The sequence below is a fragment of the Tachyglossus aculeatus genome, chromosome 25, assembly GCF_015852505.1.
Source record: "Tachyglossus aculeatus isolate mTacAcu1 chromosome 25, mTacAcu1.pri, whole genome shotgun sequence".
In the NCBI taxonomy this organism is placed as follows: domain Eukaryota; kingdom Metazoa; phylum Chordata; class Mammalia; order Monotremata; family Tachyglossidae; genus Tachyglossus; species Tachyglossus aculeatus.
This window is the reverse complement of record NC_052090.1, coordinates 7,539,884-7,564,170: the sequence shown is the minus strand read 5'-3', so window position 1 is coordinate 7,564,170 and position 24,287 is coordinate 7,539,884. Positions and strand designations below refer to the sequence as shown.

The 24,287-nt window shown below is 42.2% G+C and overlaps 1 protein-coding gene across 1 annotated transcript in view; it reads left to right on the top strand.

Moving 5' to 3' along the window:
- Positions 1 to 2,441: 2,441 nt before the first annotated feature.
- CHST9 (carbohydrate sulfotransferase 9) overlaps positions 2,442 to 24,287 on the top strand; it is an 89,981-nt gene continuing 68,135 nt past the window's right edge. Inside the window, exon 1 of the mRNA XM_038766728.1 lies at positions 2,442 to 2,600. Within this exon, the coding sequence (XP_038622656.1) occupies positions 2,501 to 2,600 (100 nt within the window). The 5' untranslated portion in view covers positions 2,442 to 2,500. The remainder of the gene's footprint in view (positions 2,601 to 24,287) is intronic.

Here is a 24,287-nt window from a genome sequence, read left to right as displayed (position 1 = left end):
CATTGCCTTACCTTTCTGAAGAACAGTTATTTCCCAAAGCCATCTTTGGGTTAATCACCTGAGAGCTGAGAAAATCAGATGGGTCTTTCCATATTTCCCCAACTTGCCCCTCTACCTATGGCTTTAAATCTTAACAAAAGTAATAATGATAATAATAGTGGTATTTGTTAAGCGTTTACTCTATGTCAAGCACTGCACTAAGCACTGAGGTAGACATTAGATAATCAGGTTGGACACAGTCCCTGTCCCACATGTGGCTCTCAGTCTAAATAGGAGGAAAACGGGTATTGAATTCCCAATTTCCAGGTTAGAAAAATGAAGAGAGGTTAAGTAATTTGCCCAGGGTCACCAAAAGGACAAGTAGCAGAGTCAGGATTAGAACCCAGGTCCTCTGACTCCCAGGCTGGTGCTTTTTCCACTAGGGCATACTGCTACTCACTTTTGCCATCTAACAGTGACACCTGTTCTATGGACACCTGCCTCCAGAAAGAAGAGCAGCATATTTTGAGGGAGGGAAGAGTAAATTCTTAATCTTTCTCCACTGGCGTTTGCTTTAGGTTTAACCATTTAAACTGGCCAAAGATGGCTCTTTTTGGTCCATTCCAGCATTCCTTCAGATCACTAGATCTCTTCTGATGGATCTGTTTTCTTCTATCCTTACTTTTCTGTAATGTGTTTTAATTTGGAATAGAGCATTTCCTTGAATCCTTTCTCTCTCTTGTTTTGAATGTTAATTGAGTCCCTTTTTTATCTATTTGAGTGTGTATTTCATGCCGATCACCATACTTAAGCGCTGTTGTAGATATAAGATAATTGGGTTGGGCGTAGTTCCTGTCCCAAATAGGGCTCACAGCCTTAATCCTCACTTTACAGATGTGGTAACTGAGGCACAGAGAAGTTAATTAGCTTTCCAAGGCCACACACAGACAAGCAATGGAGCAGGGATTAAACCCTGGTCTTCTGACTCCCAATCTCGGGCTTTAACCACTAGTCCATTGTGCTTTTCCTTGGTAGGATGTGTCTATTTTTCTATTCTCTCCAGCTTTGCTTAACCAACTCCATTATCATACATTTTAGGAGTTAATCTTTAGGTTCCAAATGCATCCAAAGCTTCTTTCATTATAGGTCTAATTTATGAAACACTCCTGGGTTGCAAACAATTGGGCTTGAAAATTTCAGATTCCTTAGAAGTTATTCTGTCATTAGGACACAATTTCACCTGTCTTATTGTCTCCAACACATTCTCTGCCTCCCAAAACCATATATTAATATTACAACAGCTACCATTAAGCCAGAACTGCTCACAGATCTGCCTCAGTAGCACTGGATCATTCCTTCTCCCAAGACTCTTTTTTGTTTTGTGTTTTGAGACTAGAATTTAAGTGCTTATTGTGTGTCGGGCATTAGACTAAGCCCTGGGGTAAATGCAAGATAATGAGATTGGACATAGTCCCTTTCCCACATGGGGCTCACAGCCCAAGTAGGAGGGGATAGGATTTAGTCCCCATTTTACAGATGAGGTAACTGAGGCACAGAGAAGTTAAGTGACTTGCCCAAGGTCACACATCAGAGAAGTGGTGGAATGGGATTAGAACCCAGATCCTTGACTTTCAGGCCCATGCTCTTTCCACTAGGCCTCACTGCTTCTCAAGACTGCTTGGGAGGGCCTTTATTTAGTGGAGAGGGTATTTGTTGGGCAGGTGGACTGGTAATCCCCTTGGAGTTGAAGTACCACATTTCAGTGTTTACATGAACAAGCGTAATTTCAGTGTTAAGCACTTAGTCCTGTGCTCTGCGTATAGTAAGCACTCAATAAGACTGTGAGCTCCATGTTGTACATGGACTGTATCCAACCTGATTAGCTGGTATCTACTCCAGCGCTTAGTACAGTGCCTGGAATCTAGTAAGAACTTCACAAATGCCATAAAAAGGGGGAAAAGCATCAATCTCTATTTGATCTTACCTAGCCATAGTTCATCCAAGCATTTGAAGTAAAGGAGGATTTGAATTTCCTCAGCACTCAGGAAGAAATGCCAATAATAATAATAATAATAATAATGACATTTATTAAGCACTTACTATGTGCCAAGTGGTGTTCCAAGCTCTGGGGAGGTTACAGTGATGATGGCATTTATTAAGTACTTACTATATGCCAAGCACTGTTCTAAGTGCTGGGGAGGTTACAAAGTGATCAGGTTGCCCCCCGGGTGGGTCTCACAGTCTTCATCCCCATTTTCCAGTTGAGGTAACTGAGGCACAGAGAAGTGAAGTGACTTGCCCAAAGTCACACAGCAGACAAGTGGCAGGAGTTGGGATTAGAACCCATGACCTCTGCCTCCCAAGCCAACTACCAAGACAAACCCTGAATTTATCTCTTTTTCTATACCCCAGGCTGCTTAAGGAGAGAATGAAGAAAAAGGAGAAACTAAACTGAAAACCCGTGAAAACTAAGCCATGCCATCTTCTGAAAGACAGAGAAATTCAGCCCTCTGAAGGGGCCATGAATCCGAGGCAGGTTTTTCTGTCCGTGCTGGTGTTTGGAGTAGCAGGCCTACTCCTCTTCATGTACCTGCAGGTTTGGATTGAAGAGCAACACCCAGGTAAAATGAGTTTTCCTTTTTATTCCATGTTCATTACCATATAATGATCAGAGTTCTCTGAGATAATGCAATCATTCCACGATTAGAATCAATACCTCTTCCCATCTCTAGGGCTCTGGATCAATCCAACACAGAAGAAAAAGAAACTAAATAACAATTAGTTATATTGATTGAGTGCTTACAGTGTACACTATTGTGCTAACCCCTTGGGAGAGTACAATAGACTACACAGTTGGTAGAAATGTTCCCTGCCTAGAGCGAGCTTACAGTCTAGTGGGGGAGACAGTCTGGAACTGTTTTCAATTTCTAATTCCCCTCCTTGTGGAATTTACAATGGTGGAGGTGACTGAGTTAATTTTGCAGAAGGATAAGGCATGACCTCCCTTTAGCCTGATGATGGGGGAGAATTAAAAGACAGGGAGGAGAAACAAGTAGGAGGGAGGGAGTGTTATGGTAGAATAGAATTTGAGTGATCCTAGTGATTTCTGATAATTTTCCAAAGCTGCTCTAAAGAAACCATGTCTATGTAAGCTCACTGTGGGCAGGGAATGTATCTACCAACTCTGCAGGATTGTACTCTACCAATCACTTAGTACAGTGCTCTGGGTATGGTAAGTGCTCAATAAATACCAATAATGAGTTTGATGGGGGAGGAAATTGCTTTTAACGTAGGGTCTTGAAATGTAAGGTCATGAAATTTCAACTAGCTTTGAACACCAAATTTTGCTCCAGAACTGCCTTTTGATTTTGACCTCTTTGACTCTTAGAGACAAAAGGAGCAGTAGCAAAGATAGGGAAGAACAGTAATGGAAGCAACATATAGGCATTGTTAGTGATCCCAGTTCCCTCCCCGTCCATATATACCAGACCACCACTTTCCCCATCTTCAAAACATCATTGAGGCCACACCTCCTCCAGGTGGCCTTCCCAGAGGAAACCCTCTTTTCCCTGGCTCCCTCTCCCTTCTCTGCAGTCTATGCATTGGGATCTATGACCTTTGGGTATAATAATGGTGGCATTTGTTAAGCGCTTACTATGTGCAATTCACCCCATCCTCAACTGCACAGCACTTACATACGTACCTTTATAGATTATAAAATATTTATTCATATTGATGTCTGTCTCCCCCACTAAACCCTAAGCTTGGTGGGCAGGGAACATGTCTGCCATCTCTGTTATATCGTACTCTCCCAAGTGCTTAGTGCAGTATTCTGCACACAGTAAGCACTCAATAAATACCGATGAAGATGGTGATGATGATGGTGAGAGAAGCGATTGATTCCATGTCTACCGGAAGTTGGACGTTTTGAGAAATGTTACTTGCAATGATTAAACAAAAAGGTTAAATAGTTTAGCATTAACTGTTAGAATAGCTGGGTTTGTGTCTAGAAGAGAGTAAGGTGAAGAGTGATTTAATAACTGGGTTCAGGTCTATGAAGAGTTAGTATCGGGAAGATCATGGGCAGCTATTTTTCATCTCCGTCAGAGGCCGAACAAGAAGGATTGGTCTTAAATTGCAACAAGAGAGCTTGGCTTGACATGAAGAAGAACTTCATGACAGTATAGGTAATAAACACTGAAATAGGGTGGCCAAGGGAGGGGGTGGAATCTCTGTATTTGGTAGCTTTCAGAAATTGGTTCTTAGTCATCATTCATGAATGGATAAAGTCTAATTCTCTTCAGAATCAGGGGCTAGACTAAGATGGCCTTTGGGGACCCTTTTTGTTCTCCAATTTTTTAAACTATGAGTCTGTAAACAGGAGTAGTAGTAATCCATCCATACACTGGAGCTGGCATGTCAAAAAAAAAAAAGGGATTTAAGTAATGAGCTGTTTACCTCTCAGGCCAAAAATAAAATCAAGAGGATGAGGGTGAAACCATGCCAGCTTTTTGGATTCTCATTGTTTCTCAATATTCAGAAAGCTGAGTATTAGCCAAAGCCCCCTCTGAGGACAGTTAACCAACCTGCGCAGCGTGGCTCGGTGGAAAGAGCAAGGGCTTTGGAGTCAGAGGTCATGGGTTCAAATCCTGACTCTGCCAGTTGTCAGCTGTGTGACTTTGTGTAACTTAAGTTCTTTGGGCCTCAGTTACCTCATCTGTAAAATGGGGATGAAGACTGTGAGCCCCATATGGGACAACGTGATCACCTTGTAACCTCCCCAGCACTTAGAACAGTCCTTCTAGACTGTGAGCCCGTTGTTGGGTAGGGACCGTCTCTATGTGTTGCCAACTTGTACCTCCCAAGCGCTTAGTACAGTGTTCTGCACACAGTAAGTGGTCAATAAATGTGATTGAATGAATGAATCATGCTACAATGCCTAACCAAAAGTGGTGTATCTGAGCATCACATTGTTTGTAATCTGCATACAAACAGCATTTCTGCTGAATCAAAGAGCTGATGCCTGAACCAATTTAATAAATAAATCAATTTGCACTGTTTGATAAATAGGGAAATTCGACAACATTTCACTCTGGTACAATCTAATGGCATTTTCCCAGATGAAATTGGAATAGTTAGTAAGCCTGCTAACTCTGGTTCACTGACTAGTCGATGAATGTCAAAGGAATTACTTTTCTACTACCTAATCTCAAATTTGACAGAAAAATGAGCGTGGACACTATTAACCTGAAATGCCTATTGGCCTTTAAATAACATTACCTTCTTCATCATCAAATCCAAGTAAGACGGCCTTTTTCTCAATTTCAGGTGTATAGCCTTGCTTAAAGAAACATACCTAAAAACTCAGGTGATTTCTGCCTTTGTACCAACAGATATCCTGACAGGGAGCAAGATGTAGGGGATAAATATAACATGGGCCTGGGAATCAGAAGGTCATGGGTTCTCATACTGGCTCTACCACTTGTCTGCTGTGTGACCTGGGCAAATCACATCACTACTCTGGGCCTCAGTGAACTCATCTATAAAATGGGGATTGAGACTGTGAGCCCCACGTGGGACAGGGACTGTGTCCAAACTGATTTGTCTGTATCCACCTCAGGGCTTAGAACAGTGCCTGGCACATAGTAAGTGCTTAACAAATACCATAATTATTATTATTATTATTAAAGGAATTTCTTTCAAATCAGTGCTTTCATTTATCTCTCAAAGAGTTATTTTTCATCACTTGAACTAGAGAAAGACTGTACATGGATGTTAAACTGTTATGGGCAGTAAATGTGTTGGCTAATTTTGTTGTATTGTATGCTCCCAAGCACTTAGTACAGTGCTCTGCCCATAGTAAGTGCTCAGTAAATATGATTGCTTGAATGGTAGGAAATCACTTGAATTTGTTTTTTAAATATCACAATTACAAGCTTCAGATTAATTATCAAAGGGCATCAATGATGGCTTAATTTGAAAGGTGATGGTGAGTTTCCAATGCAAACTTGTTCAAGTGAGTTACTCTCTCCTCCAAGACAAGTTGTCCATGAGTTTGGGCTTCATCCCCATGATGCAAACTCAGCTTTCTATTGAATCAATACGAGGGCATTTTATTCCATTTTGCCTATCTTTTTTTTAAGGTTCTTTTTAACACTTACAATGTTCCAGTCACAATACTAAACTCTGGGATAGATACAAATTAATTAGTTTGCACACAGTCTCTGTCCCCCATGGGGCTCACAGTCTCAATCCCCATTTTACAGATGAGGTACCTGAGACCCAGAGAAGTAAAGTGACTTGTCCAAGGTCACACAGCAGACAAGTGGCTGAGCTGGGATCAGAACCCAGGTCCTTCCAACTTCCAGGCCTGTGCTGTATCCACTAGGCCACGCTGCTTCTCATGTCAAATCTCTAATCAAATATTTGAAAGTGAAAGCGCATTTAAGTCCTTTTAAGATAAATAAGCAATTTCTTCAGCACACACCTTTCAATATCTCCCCTGCTGTCTGAGAGAATGATGGCCCAACAAGCTGGAGCTCTGTTAGATTCATGTCTATGTCTCCTAGAGAACTCTCCCCACCGGGAACACTAAAATAAAAATTATTATTAGTATTATGGTACTTGTTAAGCGCTCGCTATGCATTGTGTGCCAAGCACTGTTCTAACCACTGGAGTAGATGCAAGTTCATCAGTTTGAGCACTCCCTCTGTCCCACATGAAGCCCACAGTCTAAATAGGAGGGCATAGGATTTAATCCCCATTTTCCAGATGAGGTAACCAAGGCACAGAGAAGTGAAGTGACTTACCCAAGGTAATATGGCAGATAATTAGCAAAGGATGGTTTAGAACACAGGTCCTTCTGATTCCAAGGCCTGTGATCTAACCACTACACCATGCTGCTTCACTATTGTACTTACTTTATAATAATAATGGTATTAGTTAAGTGCTTACTATGTGCGAAGCACTGTTCTAAGCACTGGGGGGATACAAGGTGATCAGGTTGTCCCACATGGGGTTCACAGTCTTCATCCCCATTTGACAGATGAGGTAATTGAGGCACAGAGAAGTTAAGTGGCTTGCCCAAGGTCACCCAGCTGACAAGTGGTGGAGTGGGATTCGAACCCATGACCTCTGACTCCCAAGCCCGCGCTCTTTCCACTAAGCCATGCTGCTTATCCCACATGTTTGGTTGTGTTTAGCACAGAATGAGAGCTTAATTAACACCATCAATTGCTCAGTTGATTGAACTAAGTGTTCAATATCCAGTTTACTCTTGCCCCATAGAAAGCTGAGAATTCTGAATTATCAACCTGGAGAGAATTCTGAATTATAAGTCTGGAATCTGGTAAACTGCAGGTTCACGTTAAGGAATATCCATTTCAAAGCAAAACATCTAGTTGTTTGAGATGTTAGAGAGGCTTGTCTCCACTAAGGGAGTCTTTTGGCAAATAAAACACATTATTTTTGCATATAAAAATGCTACTTTGGGATAGGGAAGAGAGAGAGGAGGTGGCAGTGGCAGCCATTTGAAGACTTTTCAGAAGCTAACTTACCCCTCGTAGATATTTTACTTGAATCCCCTTTCCACATCTGCTTCTTTCTGCAGAGTTTCCCCGGGTGATTTATTCAGTGACTGGTCAGTAAATTCCAGTGTTAAATTATGATCACTGTCCCTTCAGTCAGATGTGGAAATTTAAAACTCTTCCCATTTGTTATGACTCAGAATGTTCTGAGTCACCTGAGTCTATAGCCACATTTTAAGAACTCCAAGCCCCTAGTACAGTGCTTTGCATACAAGAAGTGCTTAATAATTACAACTGAAGAACTCCAGGGAATGTGGCTCCTTGCTCCAGGGAGAGAGTTTGAAGTATTTGCAAGGGTGTGTGTGGGTTTGTGCATGTGGGTGATGTGTGTCTCTGAGTGTGTGTGTGTGTGTTCTTTATCAGTGAAAGCACCCTCAAACCATTGTATGATTTAGCCAGTAGAGATGGCATGCCTGTTATTCTTCTCCATCTGATCTGACTGCAACTCAGATTTTTCAAGATGAGGATCAGAATGGAAATGTTAGTGGAACTCTACAGAATTTAATGAAGGGTGGTAGGCGCCAGTTGACTCTCAAGAACTATTTCCCTTATTGGAAGACTGCGGGGAGAGAAAGGGGGCTGACTAAAGGGGTGTATATACAATTTATTCATTTATAGTATTGTCTGTCTCCCCCTCTAGACTGTAAACTCCATGTGGGCAGGGGACATGTCTTCCAACTCTGTTATAGCGTACTTTGCCAAGTGCTTATTACAATGCTCTGCATACACCAAGTGCTCAATAAATACCATTGATTGATATCTGAGCTGTGCTTGACTTTATTTTAAATGAAAAACCTCCCTGACACTACCTGTCAATGACATTTATTGAGTGCCTAATTGTGTGCAGAACACTATGCAGAGCATAGTTCCCCTAGCCTGCCTTGAGAGAGTGGTAAATTACTGTTCAGTGCAGGCTCCTATTCCAATGGAGAAGCCATGACTTTCTGTTGAGCGGTTACAGTGAAAGGAAGCAGTGGAAATAGAGAGGAAATGGAGGAGTCCAATTCTCAGCTCCCCACCTGCTTGCAAATCCCTAATCAGTAACAGAATTAGATTCCCCAGAGGAAATGCTATTCAACTCTGCTAAACACACTTATCCTGAGACAATGAGTGCCACAGACACAGAGAGAAGAGAGAGATGTGGAGAAGGATAGAAACACAGAGAGAGGAGAAAGGGTGTGTTTAGGTTGGATCTGTGCAAAAGTTTTTTTTATGGGAATTAAGAATTCTGAATCTAAAATTGTTCCATTGCCTATTTTCTGCTCCCCATATAAGAGAGCACTAGAACATTATCATGCCTATAAATAGATAAATGTATTGAAGCACATCTTAACAATAGGGTGATTTTTGCCAGGATTTCCTTGTACTTAAGCGATACAAGCAAATAAATTAGGGCAATGGGTCTCTGCTGAACAAGCTTTGCTATTTCATTTAATAAATGCTCCGTAATCTTGCCTTCCTAAGCACTCGGCAATAAAATAGACTCTGGAGCTATTTTGAGTAAAGGCATGGTAAATTTATAGAAGTGATATAGAGCCAAAGTTATTTGGATCCTGAAGTCCTGAATCAATAACACCTTGAGCCGGTGAAGGCTGAAGCTCAAGTTTGAATGACAGGCAGGGAAATCTCATTCTATTTTATGTGCGACAAAGAAGTTTTCCTTGAGAAAGTAATATGCCCTTGAAAGTGTGTGTAGCAGTAGTGAAGAATGTGGATGGAATGTTCTTGTGGTTGGCAATCCACATGCCACTTAGCCCAAAAGATAAGATGTGTTTACAGATGTGTGTCCCCGCCTCCACCCCAGGGATGGATTTACAGATCATTCTTCTCCAAATCAAGCCAGCAGGATTACTGCAGCCAACAGATGTTTTTCTGGAATCTCTGTTATGGGGGGCGTACAAGAGGCGATGGCTTCAAGAGGTCAGTCAGTCAGTGGCATTTATTAAGTGCTTACTGTGTGAAGAGGACTGTACTAAGTGCTGGGGAGAGTACAATATAACAGACACATTCCCTGCCCACAATGAGTTTACAGTTCATTCATTCAATCGTATTTATTGAGCGCTTACTGTGTGCAGAGCCCTGTACTAAGCTCTTGGGAAGTACAATTTGGCAACATATAGAGACAGTCCCTACCCAACAATGGGCTTACAGTCTAGAAGGGGAAGACAGACAACAAAACAAAACATGTGGACACGTGGCAAGTCATCAGAATAAATAGAAGTAAAGCTAGACGCACATCATTAACAAACTAAATAGAAAAGTAAATATGTACAAGTAAAATAAATAGAGTAATAAATCTGTACAAACATATATACAGGTGCTGTGGGGAGGGGAAGGAGGTAGGGCGGGGGGTGGGGAGGGGGAGAGGAAAGAGGGGGCTTAGTCTGGGAAGGCCTCCTGGAGGAGGTGAGCTCTCAGTAGGGCTTTGAAGGGAGGAAGAGAGCTAGCTAGGGAGAGACAGACTTTAATATAAATAAATAAAATGACAGATATGTACATAAGTGGGCTGGGAGGGGACGAATAAAGGGAGCGAGTCAAGGCGACGCTGAAGGGAGTGGGAGAAGGAGAAAGGAGAGCTTAGTCAGAGAAGGCTTCTCGGAGGAGATGTGCCTTCAGTAAGGTTTTGAAGGACTGGAGAGTAATTGTCTGATGGATATGAGGAGGGAAGGTGTTCCAGGCCAGCGGCAGGAAGTAGGCGAGAGAACGGTAACAAGAGAGATGAGCTCGAGATACAGTGAGTAGGCTATTAGGTGAGTCGGTTAGGTGAGGTATCAGATCTGGGCAGTAGAGTGAAATATGGTAGAGGGGAGAGACTAGAGGAAGGGACATCAGTGAGGAGACTGATAATTGTGGCAATTGTTATGCACATACTATGTGCCAAGCACTGGAGTAGGTTCAAGATAATCATATTGAACATCAGGCTCTGTCCCACATAAGGCTCACAGAGAACAGGATTCTGGAGATGCCATTATTATCATATTCCCCCCACACAGGATCTGGTGACAGGCCATATATGGGGGTTGGAAGAAAGGGAAGAACCTACTATTTTGTTTATTTTGTTAATGATGTGCATATAGCTATAATTCTGTTTGCTCTGATGATCTTGACACCTGTCCACATGTTTTGTTTTGTTGTCTGTCTCCCCCTTCTAGACTGTGAGCCCATTGTTGGGTAGGGACCGTCTCTATATGTTGCTGACTTGTACTTCCCAAGCGCTTAGTACAGTGCTCTGCACACAGTAAGCGCTCAATAAATACGATTGAATGAATGAATGAATAGTAAATACCAGAATAAAGAATATGACCTGGGGCTTTAGGGCCTGACTAGGGAAGAAGACAGAAGGATTAAAAAGAAAACCATACTACATTGGTGAGTGCTTTCTATGGTTTTGTGGCCAGATGTGGTTTGAAATCCAATCCCCCCTTCTTAGTGGTTCACAGGTATTCTCTTTTCTCCATACACACTCTCAGGTTGGCTTTCTTTCTTTTTTATGGTACTTGTTGTGTGCTAGAACTGGACTAAGCTCTGGGGTAGATACATACTAATGAGGTTGGACAAAGTACATGTCTCACATGGGGCTCACAGTCTAAATCGGAGGGAAGATTTACAGATTTACAGGCTCTATCCTTGGTGAAAGTTTTCATAGGGAAGCAGAGCACAGAAGAGAGAGAGTTGGGGAGACGGGGGGCAGGAGGGGCACCAAATGGAAGCTCTCTTGAGATTCCAAGGCTATCTGCAATTCAGGAAAACTGACATCCTCTCTCCACTGACCCTCCCAGATAGCCTTCCACCCACCCACGAATTTCTCCTACTCACTAACCCTTCATGATCTCTCCCTTGCCTATCAGCCCACGAGAAATAACATCAGAACAGTGTTGTCCAGGTGGGGTAGTATTGAGTACCTAAGTGCTTAGAGATTTAGGACTCAAGTGTTGTTAGTATAGTAGGGAGGGAACTAGAGTGGAGAGAAGAGAGATTAGTCAGGGAAGGCTTCCTGGAGAACATATGATTTCAGAAGAACTTTGAAGATGGGGAGAGTGGTGCTCTGCCCGATGAGAATGGGGCAGGAGAATAAGCAAGAGGTCATAGGCGAGTGAGACAAGCGGTCCAAGGAGTTGATTGATACTAGAGGAGCAAAATACACAGGCTGGAAATTATGAAAATTATCCAGTGGCTCAATCACAAGAAACCAACATAGGGGACAGCAGAACCCAAACTACCCCGCTGCTCTAACTCCTCCCTCCCACACTGATTCCTCTCCCTTCCCCAAATCCCTACAGTCTCTTCCCCCCAGCTCCCCAGGAGGCTGATTCAGAAGATCAGATATACTCATATTCCCAGTTCTCTGGGAATACTCACTCCAAGAGATTCTCCAAGAGTCAGCAGGAGCTGCTTGATGGTGTTACAGGGGTTTCCAAGCCCCATTCAGTACTTGGCTGACATGGGAATTCCTTACTGTCCCATAGGAAGCAGAGTCTGTTCAGATCCCTCCCTGGACACCAGAGATTCTTCCTGTCATTACTACCTACCTGAAAGCAGACTTAACAAATAACAGTGGTATTTGTTAACTGCTTACTATGTGCCAGGCACTGTTCTAAGCTCTGGGGTAGATACAAAGTAATCCATTGGGCACAGTCCCTGTCCTACACAGGGCTCATAGTCATGACCCCATTTTACAGATGAGGGACTGAGGCACAGAGAAGTTAAGTGACTTACCCAAGGTCATACAGCAGAAAAGTGGCAGAGCCAGGATTAGAACCCATGACCTTCTATTCACTTCCTATTTCTATTCCTATTGACTTTCTATTCACTATCCCACTTGCCCACTAGGAGAACCTATTCTCCCACTAGGAGAACCTAGTACCAGTCTGCAAGTTTTTTTTAATGGTATTTATTAAGCGCTTACTATGTGCAAAGCACTGTTCTAAGTGCTGGGGAGGTTACAAGGTGATCGGGTTGTCCCACGAGGGGCTCACAGTCTTAATCCCCATTTTACAGATGAGGTAACTGAGGCACAGAGAAGTTAAGTGACTTGTCCAAAGTCACACAGCTAAGTGGAAGAGCTGGGATTTGAACCCATAATCTCTGACTACAAAGCCTGTGCTCTTTCCATTGAGCCACACTGCTTCTCTGTTACATCTTGGACTGGTAAAATGACCTTTCTTTTCATGCAGTCGTATTTCATTTCATCATATCTACTGAGCGCTAACTGTGTGTGGAGCACCGTACCAAGCGCTTGGGAGAGTACTTTACAACACTAAAACAGACACATTGCCTGTCCACAACAAGCTTTTTCCCCTTTCCCCACCCATCATTGACAGGGCCTGCAATCTCTACGAGCCAGGACAGTAATGAGGGCCACTTGAGGGGGATGGTACATGGGGTGTGCCAGCTAATGGCACCTGGGCACACCCCCTCTATAGAGGATCTGGTGGCCACATCTGTATATGTGTCTTGAACCCTTGGTCGACAGACCCCTCTCCCCTCAACCCATGACTCCGCAGCCTGCGCTGAGAAGAGAAAGGTGTTTCGAGGTCTAGAGCCTGTGTCAGATTCAGAAATGCTACAGTACCTGATCTGCAACTCTCTCACAGGAAAGCAATTACTGGAGAAAAAATGGCTCTATTATTCCACGGATGCACCTGTAATTGAAAATGTTAATGAGGTTAGAATGATCCATCAACCGATAAAGCCGTTTTATTTTGCCACAATAATTATTAGATGGTCCAGATAAAAAAGTTGTGTGTTTACCCACTGAGAAACCACCCTCTACTGCCAATAAAGGCGTGGGCTCACATCAAGGAGGTTCTGGTGAGTTTTCACTATCTTCTGCTTTACTTGAGTGACATAAGTAGATCCTAGGAGACACAGAGAATTTAAGTAACTTCTCCAAGGTCACACATGAGAAGCAGCATGGTGTATGGTAGAGCACAGACCTGGGATTCATAAGGACCTTGTATTCAATGACTGCTTACTGTGTGCAGAGCACTATACTAAGTGCTTGGCAGAGCACAATATGTCAATAAACAGACACATTCCCTGCCCTTTCTGCAAATCACTACACTTCTCTGGACCCCAGTGACCTCGTCAGGAAAATGGGGATTAAGACTGTGAGTCCCTATGGGACATGGACTCTGTCCAACCTGACGAACCTGATTAGCTTGTATCTGTCCCAGCACTTATAACAGTGCCTTGAACATAGTAAGTGCTCATCAAATACCATGAAAAAAAAGAAAAAAAGATGGCAGAGCTGAGATTAGAACCCAGCTCCTCTGACTTTCAAGCCCATGCCCGTTCCACTAGGCCACACTGCTTCTCCTAAACCTTGTCCTCTCCCTGACTTTCCCATCTCTGTTGACGGCACTACCATCCTTCCCGTCTCACAAGCCCGCAACCTTGGTGTCATCCTCGACTCCGCTCTCTCATTCACCCCTCACATCCAAGCCGTCACCAAAACCTGCCGGTCTCAGCTCCGCAACATTGCCAAGATCCGCCCTTTCCTCTCCATCCAAACCGCTACCCTGCTAATTCAAGCTCTCATCCTATCCCGTCTGGACTACTGCACTAGCCTTCTCTCTGATCTCCCATCCTCGTGTCTCTCTCCACTTCAATCCATACTTCATGCTGCTGCCCGGATTATCTTTGTCCAGAAACGCTCTGGACATATCACTCCCCTCCTCAAAAACCTCCAATGGCTACCGATCAATCTGCGCATCAGGCAGAAACTCCTCACCCTGGGCTTCAAGGCTCTCCATCACCTCGCCCCCTCCTACCTCACCTCCCTTCTCTCCTTCTACTGCCCAGCCCGCACCCTCCGCTCCTCCACCACTAATCTCCTCACTGTACCTCGCTCTCGCCTGTCCCGCCATCGACCCCCGGCCCACGTCATCCCCCGGGCCTGGAATGCCCTCCCTCTGCCCATCCGCCAAGCTAGCTCTCTTCCTCCCTTCAAGGCCCTGCTGAGAGCTCACCTCCTCCAGGAGGCCTTCCCAGATTGAGCCCCTTCTTTCCTCTCCCCCTCGTCCCCCTCTCCATCCCCCCGCCTTACCGCCTTCCCCTCCCCACAGCACCTGTATATATGTATATATGGTTGTACATATTTATTACTCTGTTTATTTATTTATTTATTTATTTTACTTGTACATTTCTATCCTACTTATTTTATTTTGTTGGTATGTTTGGTTCTGTTCTCTGTCTCCCCCTTTTAGACTGTGAGCCCACTATCGGGTAGGGACTGTCTCTATGTGATACCAATTTGTACTTCCCAAGCGCTTAGTACAGTGCTCTGCACATAGTAAGCGCTCAATAAATACGATTGATTGATTGATTGATTGATTGATTCTCCTCTATGACACATCCCAGTAACACACTAACCATTTGTAATTTACCACTCTCTCTTCTCCTCTAAGGTGCCCTAAAGAAAAGGTGATTTCTTTTGTTTCCATTGTCCACTTCAAAGCACCTGCTCTTTGCTTTGCACATGCAGAAGTTGCTCACTAAATGTTATTATATCAATGGGAGAAATGTACCTTTTCACTCTGCATTGTCTTGGTTGAAGGAAATATACTCAGCAACTTTTCCATTCAGAGAAATTTGTAAATATGTTTGCCTTAGGTTTATTTCACCAAAGAGGTTCTGAACTGTCAGTCTTCTGAATGAGACCATTTTTGTGTGTGTGGCATTTGTAAATCCCTTACTATGTGCCCTGCACTGTTCTAAATACTAGGGTAATAATAATAATAATGATAATAATAACTGTGGTATTTAAGCTCTTACTATGTGCCAGACACTGTACTAAGTGCTGGAGTGCATATAAGCAAATCAGATGAAAGTTAATGGTTGGACACAATCCCTATATCACATGGGGCTCACAGCAAGTAGGAGGGAGAATGAATATTGAATCACCATTTTACAGCGAGGCTCAGTAAAACTGAGGCTCAGAGAAGCGAAGTGACTTGTCTAATGCTACACAACAGGTAAGTGGCAGATCTGAGAATAAAACCAAGGTCCTCTGTCACCCAGGTCCATGCTGTACCCACTAGGCACACCTTCACAGCCTTATGGAATTTGCTATTTTCAGCACACCTCATTGCATTAACCCCACACCGAAAGCAAAGGCCCCTTTCCATTTGATGCACAAACCCTCAGTATTATGTTTGTCTTTTCGCAACAGTTTCCAAAATGTCAGGAAATAGTATCGGATTACTATGTGCCTATGCCTCAGTCTTAAATTACAATTTTCTTGGGATTGCAAGCCATCAGTTCACTCATTTTATCAATATAAATCTTTAAGTGTTAGAACCACGGGACGGTTCCTGCCTGGTTGATTTCTGGTCCTTCGTTTTCCTTTCATTTTCATTGGTGTTTTTAATTAAAATTTCAATTAACTCACTCTTCCCCATCGATGTCATTAATTTTTAACATTTATAGAGAAAAAAGAAAAAAAAAGGTGAAAACTGTTCCCTCTTAATAAGCAGGGTAGTTCTGCTTGAGATAAAGGCACAGTAAGTCTGATTCTTCCTGAAAGTGTCAAGGCACTAATTCCTTACCCTGGACACATAAATCTTTCTTTTTGTGTGTGGTACTTGTTAAGCACTTGCTTTGTGCCAGACACACTGGGGTAGGTACAAGATAAGCAGATTGGACACGGTCCCTGTCTGGGGGACTCACCGTCTTAATTCCCATTTTGCAGGTGAAGTAAGTGAGGCAGAGAGAAGTGATGTGACTTGCCCAAGGTCACAACAGCAGACAAGTGGCAGAGCCTGGATTAATACTTTATCTCTCCCCATTTGCTCAAAGGATCTGACAGAATTCTTGCACTTCCAAACTGACTTCAGCCCCACCCACAGACCTAGTGTCAGTAAAATCAGTCGATCAATGATATTTACTGCGTGCTTATTGTGTGCAGAGCACTGTACTAAGCACTTGGGAGAGTACAGTACAACAGAGTTGGTAGACATGTTCCCTGCCTACAGCAAGCGTACGTTCTTGAGGGAGAGATAGACATTGACATAAATAAAATAACACTGATATATATGTAAGTGTTGTGGGGTTGGGATGGGGTGAATTCCAGGAGATTTAGATCCAAGTGAATAGAAGATGCAAATGGGTGAGAACTTGAGGAAAAGTGGGCTTAATCAGGGAAGGCTTATTGAAGCGTAACTTTTGCTTCTGAAGGCTTGGAACCTCAGATGGAAACTGAAATTCCTAATTATGCCCTGCTGAGCTGGACTTTCTCGATATTCATCCCTTATAAATAGAAGCTATTTTTCATAACTGCCCATGCAGAAAAGGAGGCTGAGTTTTTTAATCAACTGGCTTCCCTGATGTTGGGGCTGATCTGGTTCGATAACTGATGGCCCTTCTGCAGCTTACTCTGAAGTCAGTAACCTTATACCTCTGTGGCTTCTCAAATTTTAGTTGTGTGGGTGTGGAATTTTATTAGATGGTGAGACAAAAGATCTTTGCTGCTTTTCGAGTGCCTCCGTTTAAAAGTCACTTAGCTATGTAGTGTGGGAAAGTAGATACAGTCAATCGTATTTATTGAATGCTTACTGTGTGTAGAACACTATTTTAAGCTCTCGGAAGAGTACAATATAACAATATAACAGACACAATCCCTGACCACAGTGAGGTTACAGGGCTTTGGGCCAAGAAAAGTGAGTTCTACTCCTGGTTCTGCAACTTCCCTGATGGGAGGACTTGGGCAAGTCATTTAGCTTTGCGTGCCTCAAACAATCATATTTATTGATTGTTTACTGTGTGCAGAGCACTGTACTAAGCGCTTGGGAGAGTACCATATAACAGAGTAGGTAGACATGTTACCTGCCCACAACAAATTTACAGTGTAGAGCCTCAGTTTACTCATCTGTAAAATGGTGGTTAAGAACCTATTCCTTCTCACCCTTAGAATGTGAGCCCTGTGTGAACAGGGCCTGCATCAGATCTGATTGTGGAAGTAGAGGTAGCCTGGCCTAGTGGAAAGATTGTGGGCTTTGTCAATCAGAGGGCCTGTGTTCTAATCCCAGCTTCGTCAGTTGCCTGCTGTGTGACCTTGGGCAAGTCACTTAACCTCTCAGAGCCACAGCTACCTCATCTGTAAAATGAGGATTCATCCTGTTCTTCCGCCTACTTAGACTGTGAGCCTCATGTGGGACAAAGAGCTGTGTCCAACATGATTAACTTTATCTACCCCAGTGCTTAGAATGGTGCTCAGAAAATAGTAAACCCTTAACAAATACCATTATTATCATCCAAGTGCTCATCAGAGTCATTGACCCATGATATGTGCTTATCAATTACTACAATTATGATTATTATAATACCATGATGCTTTTCACAATGTACAAGAGCCATTTCCAGTCTGATTTTCATGTGTCTCTATTTTTTTTTTGCTTCTATAATCCATTTATTCTTATGCCACCCCTCAATCTTTTGTTATAAATGGGTTTAAATACCTGTTCTCCCTTTCACAGTGAGCCCAAGGGGAAAAGGGACGATGTCTGATGTAATTATACTGTTTCTTCTCCCACGCCTGGCACATAGTAAACACTTCACAGATGCCATCGTTATTATTTGCCCTGATATTTTTAAATCAATGGAGATGGCGTTAATGAGAAAGATGGGTGGGGCTTGTCGAGGGGAAATTGGTTAAGAAAGATTTACGATAAGTAAACAGTCTGTTCCTTTAACAAGAGGTGAGGCCACCCTTTCGTTTGCTCATTCATTTAATCATATTACTGAGTGCTTACTGTGTGCAGAGCACTGTACTAAGCACTTGGGAAAGTACAATGTACCAATAAACAAATTCCCTACCCACAAAGAACTACTGAGTTCTCTGGATTGGTGATATACGGAAAAGCACAAGTGAGACCAACATGTTTTATTGCCAAGTGGAGGGCTTGTCAACAAATACCATTTTCCTAATGACTGCAAAATCTTCTAAGCATCCTGGGGGAAGCGATATAAAAGTCATCATGATGGCACCAATTCTATTTTCTCTATCTGGGTCTCAGCCTCAGAGTGGAGGGCAAGCACACCTTTGTGACTTCTTGTAAGAAGAATCAGAGGGAGCAGTGTTTTCTTTCAGGCATTATTACTAATTTGCTTAGTGCCCAGCTCATGTCCATTTAAAGTATCCATTGACCCATGAATAATGAATCCTAAATCTCAAATTGAATCTCGTGCTTTATACCTTCCCAATTCATTAAAAAAAATCCATAGCAATAAGACTATAAGCTCCCCTCTAGACTGTGGGCAAGGATCATGTCTACTAACTGTTTTATTGTATTTTCCCAAGTGCATAGTGCAGTGCTCTGCACACAGTAAGTTCTCAGTAAATACCCTTGATGGATTGATTGATGTGTGCAGGACTGAGGAAACAAAACAGCAACTGTTTTTTTATTACCATTCCCCCCACACAAAACTATGTACACTGATGAGAATTAAAACTTAACAAACCCTATTTCCATAACTATCCGATAACATCAATGATGATGCATAACCCAAACAGAACAAAGAAATTGGGTTTCCAGCTCAGACCAAAGGTGCCACTTGGCAGATGAAGAAAGATTGGTGTCGGTAAAGGAAATTCCCACTAATAATCAAAGTGGGACTCAAAGGAGGACTTGTTTTCACTCCAAAAACAATTTTCAAGCCATAGAAAATAAGAAGCAGGTCCAATGAGATTCTTTAGTCAGTCTTTTTTCTGCCAATCTGAGCTCTACTGCCTGAGAGAAAAGCTCAGTTTCCTCCCCTTCACCATTGACCCAATGGTCATCCAGTAAGTGCTCAATAAATAAGATTGAATGAATGAAAGTACTCTCCCAAGCCCCTTGTACAGTGCTCTGCGCATAGTAAGTGCTCAGATAAATACCACTGTTGATTGAGCTGGGAGCAGCTGGAACTGTTCTTTTACTACAAATACAAAGTGCTCTTCTGTTTGAGTATTTATTTTTGTAGTTATCATTGTCCTCATCATTTATCTTGTTTTTGTGATTGCATTGTTTTATCAATTATTAAGGATTCTCAGCCAGTCCCTTCCCGCCTCCTTGTTCTTAGATTCTGAACCTCTCAGGGGCCAGGAACTATTTTTTTTAACCCAATGTTTCACACACAGTGGACACAATAAATATTATTACTATGACTACTGCTATGTATGACACCTACTAGGTTTGCAACTGGACATAGAAATTAGTGTCTTACTTTTAACAGAATCCCCTGCCAAATTTTACAATGGGGCTAGAAAGGCTGAAAAGAAAAGGGAGCATGTAATAATAATAGTGGAATTTGGTAATCACTTACTCTGTCCCCAACACCATTCTAAGTATGGAGGTAAATACAATATAAGCAAATTGGACACAGTCCCTGTCCCACATGGGTCGATCAGTCTATGGGGAGGAAGAACAGGTATTTTATCCCCATTTCGTAGATGCAGAAATTGAGACTCAGAGATGTTAAGCGGCTTGTTCAAGGTCACACAGCCGGCAATGATAAAGCGAAGATTAGAACTCGGGCCCTCTGGCTTTCAGGCCTATGCTCTGTCTGCTAGAACAGGCTGCTTCTCTATTAAAACCTAATCCTTCAACAATTATTCACTCACTAATATTTATTTATTCACTCAGAATATTTCTTCACTTCTGAACATTCCCATTTGCACTTAGAGGTGTGATAATAGTTACCTGATGCCCTGAGGTTCACAGAAATGTTTTGCCAAAGCACAGACTCAGCTGATTTGAAAACTCAAAAGTATTGAATTCTCTGTGTGTTCTCAGTATTCTGATCCCTATGAGGAGTGTGGTTTTGTTTAAAAAGAGCGTAATTGGATTTGGATGCTTGTAATATAAAATGTGTCATTGACAGACTATCACCAACTTAATTTAGACATGTTTTATGCTGGTACAAGGGCGATTTAAAATATGATTTTTAAAAAACATCATTGCAGGATTTTTTTTTTCATTCAACCGTTCTTCTGTTGTCAGGAAATTGCTTTAAGCAAGGTACACATGTACATTCAACCAAGGTAGCTTGTTTCAGGTATTTCATTCTTATCAAAGAATGGGATCCCTGTCCTAAATAGACTGTCTCTGTGGGAAACAATTGTTTTAATTTTAGACAACCACTTCTTCCCACAGTTTGATTTGGGCTCTTGATCTAGTTAATTCTGAGCCTCTCACCCAACCCAGATGGGATCACAGTACAGCTTGCTTTACTTTATGGAGGTTAGAACGGTATTTATTTTGGAGCAATTTGTGTCTGATAATGTTTACTTCGGTCAGTTCTGTTGCCCAATTGTTTCTCACATATCTATGTAATCTTCATCTCCCTGTCCTTCTTTGTGTGACTGCAATCTTACATTGGAACAATTTAAGGTAAGGCTTTGAAGGAACCACAAAATTATAATGCATTCAGAGTCTGGCAATTGTAGCAATATTTTAGAACAATCAGTCCCCGTGGTTCTAACACGTTACAATGTTTGTTCAATAGCTTTCAGTAGAATGGCTGCAATAGCCATGAGAGTGCTGACACATCCATTTGTCTTCAAACCTTCTTGCTCAGAGAGAGGGAAAGTTGATTTTTTTGATTTAACAAATGGGTGGGTGTTGGAAAGTTTGGTATTGTGGGAGATAGTCTTCATTCTGGTTGTTTCTCAAGTTACAAATGTATGATTTGAAATATTATGGAGGAATTCTATCCTGTAAACTCATCTCTACTACTGTAAGCTCATTGTAGGCAGGGAGCGTGTCTGTCTACTCTGTTGTATTGTACTCTCACAAGGACTTAGTACAGTGCTCTGCACACCATAAGAGCTCAAATAGGATTGATTGATTGTAGCAAAATGTGAGAAACTGCTGACAGGTGAAATTATGTTACCGTCATGTATTCCAGTCTCTAGCATGTGACCAATAAATTCTTAAAACACCACAAGCATGTATTGCTTCAGTTAACAGAAAATACTGTACATGGGGCTAAGAACTCTTAGAATGGAATTGAAGTGCTTTCATTCCTTTAGCCTGCAAAATGCTGCAGGATTTTTTTTCTCCTTCCTATGGGGATGTTTGTAGCACCCCCTGTATTTCTGAATATTCATTCATTCATTCAGTCATATTTATTGAGCGCTTACTGTGTGCAAAGCACTGTACTATGCACTTGGGAAGTACAAGTTGGCAACATATAGAGATGGTCCCTACCCAACAGCAAGCTCACAGTCTAGAAGGGGGAGACAGACAACAAAACAAAACATGTGGACAGGTGTCGTCATCACAATAAAGAGAAGTAAATAGAATAAATTAATGAATGAATACAAACTCCTAAAAAGTCTTCCTGTTTCCAAATGCTCCCACTCCAAAGTTTATTATTCTCAAACTAACTATATAATATTTGTGAAGGCAGGTTAAACTCCTCCCCTAGACTATAAACTCCTTGCCCTCAAGAACCATCAATGCTATAGAAAATCTTTCCTCTTGACTGTCACTCAATCCATCATTTTTATTGAGTGTTTACCATATAGAGGGCACTGTACTAAATGCTTTGGAGTATATAATATAACAGAGTTGGTGGACACATTCCCTGGCCACAAGGAGTTTACAGCCTAGAGGGCTAGATTGTAAACTCCTTGAGAACGAGGATCATTTTTTTAATTTTATTGCATTTTTCCCAAGCACTCAGTATACTGCTTTCCACATCATTCTTCTTCAATAAATACTACTGATGATTGATTGGGTGACATGCTTGTCATTTTACATGTTTGCATTTTAATCAATCCATCATTGGTATTATGTGATTCCTGGTTGTGGAACAGTGTATTAAATGCTTGGGAGTGTACAGTACAGTAGAGTTAGTAGACAGGAGCCCTTCCCACAGGAAGCTTAAAATCTAGTGGAGAGGAAAGACTTCCTATAGCATTAAAGGGTCCTTATTTCCTACTAATCCTAGTAATCGATTCAAAACTATTAACCCACCCCTATTTCTGTCCTTCTCTCATATTATACTTATAGCAGGGAACTTGTCTACCATATATTGGACACTCCCATACAACGTGGCTCAGTGGAAAGAGCCCGGGCTTGGGAGTCAGAAGGTCATGGGTTCTAATCCTGGCTCCACCACTTGTCAGCTGTGTGACTTTGGGAAAGTCACTTCACTTCTCTGTGCCTCAGTTACCTCATCTGTAAAATGGGGATTGACTGTGAGCCCCACGTGGAACAACCTGATCACCATGTATCTACCCCAGTGCTTAGAACAGTGTTTGACACGTAGTAAGCACTTAACAAATACCATCATTATTTTAAGTGCTTAGTACAGTGCTCTGCACACAGTAAGCACTCAGTAAATATGATTGAATGAATGACAAGGGGCTGTGTCCAACCCAGTTTGTTTGTAGCCACCCCAGTGCTTAGTACAGTGCCTGACACATAGTAAGTGATTGACAAATACCATAATTATTATTGTTATTATTATTAAGGTGCATAATTGAGCTCACTATGGGCAAACATTTTAGGTTTGTCGTGATTGTCTAAAATATCCCACTGGAGAGTAAATTAAAGTGATCCATTTAGGAATCTCTAGACTGTAAACTACACTTGATTGCCAACTTTTATACTGTACTCTCCCAAGTGCTTAGTACAGTGCTCTACACACAGTAAGCACTCTAAAACTACAATAGATTGATTGATAATTGAAAGCTGTGAACAGATAATCCTCAAACCAGAATTTATCCAGAGTTTACCATCTCTACCCCACCTTTCCCACTCCTCAGCCAACAGCCTTTTATCCCAGCTTTTCCCTAAGGAGAAAGTTATCAGGTTGGAGTTTCAGCTTCATTCATTTCCCCTGCTCAGCCACCATCACGGGTGCAAATGAGCTGTGAAATTGTTGGAAGGCAGGAAACAAGGAAAAGGAGCAAGAGTGTTAGGTCATCCATAATTAGGAGAGTTGTCCCTGAAATGTCAAGGATAGACAAAATTGAGCTTGAGTCATCCCAGGGGCTAAACCAACTTTGTGGGAGCTATTTTTGACCAACCGAATGTAGTTGTATAGGCAGGTTATGCCTCTGTTCAAGAGAACTTCGCAGAAGAGCAGTCCCTAATGGGTGACAAGAGGGAAAGTCAGGGATGTTGGATGGTCCATCCCTAATGATGAGGATGGATGGTCCAGGAGGATAATCATGTGGCTCCTCCAGGCATCCTGTTGCCATGGTGAAAGCTAACATCCTGAACTAGATGGACTTAGTAACGTGGTTGTCAGTGATCATGTGTTCTTAATGTCTGCCCTTCTTCATAAATACAAGACAGGTAGAACAGTGCTTTGCACATAGTAAGCAGTTAATAAATGCCATTTAAAAAAACAAAGTAAAATAAAATCAATCAGTCACAGGTATTTATTTGAGGCACTTGAACAAAGGTAGAACAAAACACCTAAGGAACTCTCTCTCCATTGAAACTAACAAACTGGTGTTAACAATTGTATCCCTTTGACCCCCCAATCTCTAGAGAAGCAGCGTGGCTCAGTGGAAAGAGCTCTGGCTTGGGAGTCAGAGGTTGTGAGTTCTAATCCCAGCTCTGCCACTTGTCAGCTGCGTGACTTTGGGCAAGTCACTTAACTTCTCCATGCCTCAGTTCCCTCATCTGTAAAATGGGGATTAAGACTGTGAGCCCCATGTGAGACAACCTTGATTACCTTGCATCACCCCCAGTGCTTAGAAGAGTGCTTGGCACATAGTAAGCA